The sequence below is a fragment of the Neltuma alba genome, unplaced genomic scaffold (assembly GCF_004799145.2).
Source record: "Neltuma alba isolate B1F8T4 unplaced genomic scaffold, ASM479914v2 tig00005275_pilon, whole genome shotgun sequence".
NCBI lineage: Eukaryota > Viridiplantae > Streptophyta > Magnoliopsida > Fabales > Fabaceae > Neltuma > Neltuma alba.
The window spans coordinates 72,013-79,257 of NW_021634044.1; the positions used below are offsets into that span (position 1 = coordinate 72,013).

At 37.5% G+C, this 7,245-nt stretch overlaps 1 protein-coding gene across 1 annotated transcript; it reads right to left on the reverse strand.

Moving 5' to 3' along the window:
- Positions 1–732: 732 nt before the first annotated feature.
- On the reverse strand, positions 733–5,648 carry LOC114747324 (solute carrier family 40 member 3, chloroplastic). The gene is made up of 13 exons (XM_028935636.1): positions 5,174–5,648; positions 4,527–4,737; positions 4,386–4,449; positions 3,657–3,871; positions 3,394–3,570; positions 3,224–3,298; positions 2,947–3,048; positions 2,745–2,862; positions 2,472–2,618; positions 2,068–2,174; positions 1,852–1,965; positions 1,173–1,473; positions 733–1,069 (listed from the first exon to the last, which is right to left on the reverse strand). Exons 1-12 carry the CDS (start codon positions 5,320–5,322, stop codon positions 1,180–1,182), a joined length of 1,773 nt encoding a protein of 590 aa, XP_028791469.1. The 5' UTR covers positions 5,323–5,648; the 3' UTR covers positions 733–1,069; positions 1,173–1,179.
- Positions 5,649–7,245: the final 1,597 nt, after the last annotated feature.

Genomic DNA, 7,245 nt, shown 5'->3' on the forward strand with positions numbered 1-7,245 from the left:
CAACTGGGCAACACCCCCCCCCCCAAAAAAAAAAAAAAAGGTTACTTAAGCGTCAAATTTTCCTCGTCTTGAATGAAGCATCGCCAAATTTCACATGCAGAGTTTTATCAGAAACTAATGCCAGATGCTATACAGTGTCATCGTCCGTAGTTTTCCATCCGTAACTAAAAATGTGTCTATATAAAAACAAAATAATAGTTTTAAAAATGATTTTACCATATACGAAACAAATATATGAAAAATATTATCTCGATTTATAAAAAAATACATTTAAAAAGTACTTTTGTAACTTCCCAAACACCCCCTAATTCTCCTCCAATCCTAAATGAGTCTTACATTTAAGACTCCTCCATGATGTTCATTGAAATGCTCTAATTAATTTACAAATATTAAAAAAATAGTATTAAAAATTAGTTAAATTAACTATCTGCATTTTTCTTTTAATCATGTATTGTAACATCTTATTTAGCTCAAAAAATGTAATACTCCTCTGACTTTTAATATAAAACCTATTTAACTAATTTGATTAGATTAAAAAGTTAGTTAAATTAATTAATTATAAGAAATATAATATATTTTTTCCTAAAATACTATAATTATTTTCCTTAATATTTTTTCTCCTTCTTTGTATGGTTGAGAAAGATCCATAAGAGTAATTTAGAAAAAATTGATAAATATAAAAAATATGTCTGATATTTAAAACCAAAATCAATTCAATAATTAAGTTTTATATTAAAGACGGGAAGAGTATTAACTACTAAGCAAATAAACAAGAAACCGTTGAACCAACAAATTCTCTCCAAAACATTTGTCGCATGTTTGGTCCTACTAAGACAATCTGATTTGTACGGGGCATTTTACACATCTTCTTTTGACGGAAGGGCATTTTACACATCTACAAGTAAAGCCGGGTATCTATCTATACCATGGTGTGATCACATGGAAGAAAAAAGCCTCAGGCTTCTTCCACCTCATAAATAATCGCCCACATTCTTAAATACATTAACTTCGGCCTTTGGCAACGTCAGCAGACCTTTGCATCAATCGGGGCAGCTAACGCAACAAACAACTGCCAAAAGAAAAAAGAAGATGCAACGCTTATAATAAGGATACAACGCGACATAGAAAGTATGCCAAGAAATCAGTTAAAAATAAATGAAGTGGATACTTACAAAAATATCAAAATTGAGGATCATAAGAAAAAAGGGTTTTCTGTTCATCTGTTGGATTAAACAACCATCTGCAAAACATCCATGCTGCACCAACCACAGATAGAAGAGACAACATTGCCAAATACCCAAAATGTGAAGGGTCATTTGCAATTATGGCAACTCCCAGCATCATAGATTCTGCCAAACTAGCAACAGCAACCTCTGTAGTCCCTATGAGATTTGCTTTGGATGATGGGATCCCCGTCTGAATAATCTGAGCGCCAACAAGATCATATGACATGTGTCCTAACCGTGACAATATCTGCATGCAGAGGCACATAAAAAAATACTTGGTGAACAATATGTTGCAACTTATTTAGCAGAGAGCTTCTCTCGGTGAAGAATAAAACATTGGGATAGGGAATTTCAGACAGCTTGACACAGGTCGAATTCTGGCGTGCCAACAATCGCGCATAGTATTTCAAATTGAGGATTCAGAGGATCACGTTAAATATTTCATCAGAACTAACTACATTTCATATTACAGTTTACGAAACTATTTCAGTATGTACTGAACTTGGATCTCCATCAATTATATCCACTTGTCATCATACAGGCTCTTGAGCTGCAGTAAGCCACCCGGCTCATGGGCTTTAACATAAATGAACAGTGGCATAATAAAATCATTAAAACGACTTACAATCAGGGACAAGAAGAAAAGAAGTGGGCTTTGTTGGGAAATTGATCCACTCCAATATACAGCTACAGCCATGATGAGAAGTAAAGCTTGAAACACCAATCCTACTGCCCCAGCCTGGATAAGAAAAAGCCTTCTTTTTAATGAAATTTTTTTTTTTTGCATGTATACTAAGTTTTCATCCTTGATTATGTAATAAAAAGAAGCTGAAGAAGCAACCTTTAAAATGCCGAATTGCTTGACCAGAGTTGAAGACACAAATGTCGCAGCAACACCCATGAAAGCACACAATCCACTGAATCCTCCAATGATAGAGGGATGTAATCCTGTTGAAGAATCCAAGTAATATGCTGGGGTTAGCATTAATCAGAGGTGGCGCTTCACAAAATGGGGTATATACTTTGTTAGGTTTATGAACAAGCACGAGTAACTCCTTTTAGGGTTTGACAACAGAAGTTTTCAAAAAGGCAATTTCTTAGTCAATTATGAGAAACAGACATCACTCTTTATAAACTTGAATTTCAATGTTTCACTCTTTTCTGCACTGCAAGATTTGCTCCGTCAGAACTTAGATGAGAAAGTCTTCTCCAGAGAAAGAGTTTGATGAAGGATATTTTACATACCACGCTGTGTTAAAAACGCAGTCATCAAACTTCCTGGTCCAAGAACAACATTGAAGTACAGGAGCACCCACGCAAGACTGGCAGGAAGGACTGGCTGGCCCAGATATTCCTTCCAGCCAAGCTTTATGGCTTCTACACCTTTAACCACTGTTTTCCAGGAGACAATTTAAAAAAATAAAAAATCTGATAAAACCAGATGATGAGATGATCCAGCAAAGAAACTATTCTTTTATTTTTTGTAATAGAACAAAATACTATCGCTATAAATGATACCTATATTGCACGCATCTGGCCCAGAATCTTCAGTAAATACTCTGCAACAAGTTTGTGAAGATTTAGACCGGTCAAGAACACCAGTGGAGAGCTTGTTGGCTAACCATGTGAGTGCAATCTGTAATTTAGAATGAAGGGTGAAAACAAATCCATCTTCCAACCAATAAAAGTAGCAATAGAAGAAATAAGGCAAAGAAATTACTGTAACAGGAAGCAATCCCATCATTAAGCCAGCAGCAAATTTCAAGCAGATCACTGGATGAAATTTAGAAAGAAGAGCTCCAAAAAGTGATGCCCCAACTATCTGTAAATTCACATTTCATTAGTCTCCTGGTCAAAGCTCCTAAAAATGATGTGAAACAGCAGCTGCAAATTTCCCTACACAGTAGAACTGATTCTGTGCTCTAAGAAGTGAGAACTGATAATTGTATACGCTGGCTGATCAACTTAGAATGAACATATGGATAGCTATCAAATACCTCACACACGAGATCAATTCGATTTAGTACTGCATTTGCCTGTGCAAGTGCAACTGGCCTATTCACTCCTGCCAGCTGTCGAAGAAAGCACGATGAGGATTAGAGCAATATTTTTTAACAGAATGTTAAGTCAGAAAAAAGGGAATGAGGGAAGCTCTTTATAAAACTACCAATACAACCCAGTCACGTTCATTTGCAACCCCCACTGCAATACCACATAGCCTTTCGATAGCCCCAGCTGAAACTAATACAACAAACCATGGACATAGAAGCATGGAAGTCACTGAGGTAGGACGAACAGAATGGGCATGAATAATCATCGTTGCAGAAAGCAACTGCGCAGCTGCCTGGCAACAGAAAATATAATAAAAATGATTTTTTTCCCCGGAATTATAGTATCCTGCTGGACTTTGTACTGCTTATAAAGACTCACCTGAATGATATTCAAGCAGTTATATGCAGGTACTCTGGGAAAATAGTCCATAAATTTCCCAACCAGGGGACCTCCAACAATTATAGCAACTTTGGTGAAAAAGCCCATTACCGCAACAGGTAAAAGGCTCGGATGAATCAAGGCAATGGCAGAAGGCCAAGCGAAATTCCAAAGCTGTTCAACTAAATTTCCAGCTATGCAGTTCGCATAGAAAGCTGAAAGACATATACCCTTCAAGTTAACAGTTGCTTGGATAATTCAAGCATTCAACTTCAAACTCATCAGTAGATGTCCAGAACAGAAGATGCAGAATAAGATTATCAAACAAGATTCAATGGCCATCAACTATCTCTAGGACGCAATGGCACACTATAAGATCACAATCAAGGTTCAACTTGACCAACAGAAGGTGGAGGCTAGACAGTGATGCTAGGGATGATATCAATAACTTTCCTCAAGTGCAACAGACAGGAGTTCCATCTCTTCAAGATGATTGGTATGTTTAATGCAATTCAAGTAAAGAAATAACTACTGAATTCAAACACGATAAAACTAGTTTTGTTCAATGTGCCTTTGCAAAAATAATGAAACAGTTAAGGACTCATAATCACCATGTTTTAATTCACCAAAGGAAACTTCAGTTGTTTTTACTCAATATGAGAAATATCACAACATACTCAAGCATCACAACGACTTCATTGGAGTTTGTACACTAAGGAGGCGTCTCACCATATAATGCAGCTGGGTGAGCTGGTGTAGCAGCAAGGACATGTTGCTCCTCTTCCGACAAAACCTGTAGAGAAGACCAGATTAAGACGACAAACATTAAGGCTAGACTCAAGAATACTATATATGGAGAAAATAGCATACAGGTAATGCCGTCAAGAGACTATCTACATATGTGCCTTCAGTCAGTAGATTCAGGGGCTCAGTCTCAAGAATATCAGAGTTGAGTTTAACTACTGGCACCGGACAATTAGGTTTAACAGTTGATGGCTCTCCTTGGGCCTCATCCGTTGGGACCTGATCCAATTGTACACCGGTATCTGTTATTGAACATCTTGTACTTAAACAGTCAAACCTGTAACCAAAAGGGGGCAATGAGAGAGGTTCTAACGATGTTTGATACTTGAACAACTATTTCAGAGTCGCGCACGCAAAATCCCAGTTCTTTTGAACCTGAGCTGTACTCTAAGAAGACGTATTAACACAATACCAACAATCAAGTAATGTTTCATTATTCATGAAGTCCAAATTATCCTCACTCAGCTTCCTTTTTTTTTTTTTTTTGTTAACTATCCGTAGTTTACACAAATCCTATTGGAAGCTTTGAAAAATAGAATCAGGCCCGATAGTAGACTTATCATACAGAACAATATCTACAATGCTATTTTGGCCTCCAAAAAATGTGATGATTCTGTCCATCGATGCAGAAGAAGAACGGTTCGCCGATAGGTATCTTATCTGACGAAAAATAAAACGGATGAAAGAGCATTAATCCCGAAGAAAGGGCGTACCTTTGAGAGGCACAAGGATGATTAAAGTTCAACCATCGGCTAGAAGGGAAGCGATGGCGAATTCGAGCAGAAGACGGCGACGATAGAGAAGCTTGGCGAACCGAAAATTTGAAAGAATAGCTAGAGAGGGCGGCCGTAGCAATAACCATGGACGCTGTTGCCTGTAAAACTTCAAGCTCCTAAACTTGAAGGACCCTGTGGGATTTAACTCACTCATGCAGTCCAGGAAAATCTACGAAAATCCTTCAGCACTCTCCACAATCACAGCTTTTTCAGGTCAAATTTCACTCCTCAACACACCAACCATATATTGGTCGGCTGTTCTTCTTGAGATGGGATTTCAGTGAAGACGAGATTAGGAAGAACAACCGAGTCTCGAAGGCAGAGAAAATGGATAATGCGTAGTGAGCGTTTGAAGGCAATCTTATCCTGGCGATAGAGTTTTCCCCAAAGAACTTGGCTGGCAGCGTCACACTGACTTTACTGACCGCTGTTATGCTGGTGCAAGCCTTGAAGGCGGAAAGTTCAACTGGCGCTGTCTCTGTGATTTGGTGACCCAACCCTCGGGCTGGATCCAAGACGGATCCACGTGGCACTATTGTCCCATCCCTACACGCAGCCACAATACAAGTTTCAGCTTTCAGCACGCTCGTTTTGATTTGCGTTACAAATTTATCTTGCTTAAGCCATGGATATTCATATTTAGTCGTCTCAATTTTTATGGGTGAGGGACTAATCACGTCTCTTTTGAGATTAAATTTAGATATACATTTTACATTTTTATTAACAAAAAAAATAATTCTAAAATTTACATAAGTATGTATATTGTGTTATTTAATTTTTTAGGGAACAATTGTATTTTAATTATTTTATAATTGAAAATACCTTGTTATGCATTGTTAAGAGAATTATAATTATGTTTTATAATTGAAAATACGCCCTGTTAAAAGAAAACGAGTTTGGGGGCGAGGCGTTTTTGTGGCATGCAGCATCGTAACGTAGCAGAATCCCATGAGAAAGAAACGGCATAGGTGAAGAGACGGAACGTGAGACTGTCGAGACTTCTCCGGAAGCCTGAAGGAATCACCTTATCCCGATCGCTGGGGCGGCCGCTGAAATCAGACAATTTAGATATTTATCTTCTGGGCTTCACCTTTTTCATGCCCAAAATATGTTGGGCTTTTCGTGTTCTAAGTTGGTCTGTTAGGCTATCACAGATACGTTTGTTTTTGGGCCTGGATCACAGATATATTTACAGAAAATGTTTTTTTTCCCCCTCCATATTACTGATGTTTTTTTGCCAGCATATTTTATATTATTGATACTGCATTGAGATTATCATCTTGCTGAAGAAATATAAAGAGCGAAGAGGGGGGGGGGGGTACCATAACACCACCAGACAGGGTAATACAAGGACAGATCACACGCGGACCCGCATCATCATTAAAGATTGGCAATTCTTTTGTGATGAAACCTGGATGCTGTGTCTCTTAAATATCACAAAAATCTCGTCCTTACTCTGGACTTCATATTAAAATGTCCTTCAGTCTGGTGAGATTGGACGATATGGTGAAGCTGTAGTAATTTACAATTCAGTTAGATAAAAATACAGCACTGATTAATTTTCAATTTTAACTAGTTGATTTTTGCTTGACGAAGAACAGCGAGATGATTATCATTAGCACGCAAGCAGTAAACATTTTATTTATATATGTTCGCGCGTGAGTCTCTGGATATTATCTCTTCATCATTAGAAGTTTTGGTCAAATTTATGATCGTATGATACGTAACAGATACATGATTAATATATAGCTTGATCAAGGGATCATATAACTGTTCGAACAAAATACTACTATCAAAACAAAATATCCTTGTCATATCTTAATTAACGTGTTAACGCTAATAACTTCGGTTTTGGTTAGTCAAAGCATAAAAGCCAAATTGAAAAATTAAAAAAGTATATTTCTCATTATTTTTGGATAAAAAAGTAAATGACAAAAAATGAATCTGGACCGTCCATTGAAGCAGCTTCGTGTGGGAAGTAGGAAGTGCCCCGGTGTTGCTACTTTCCA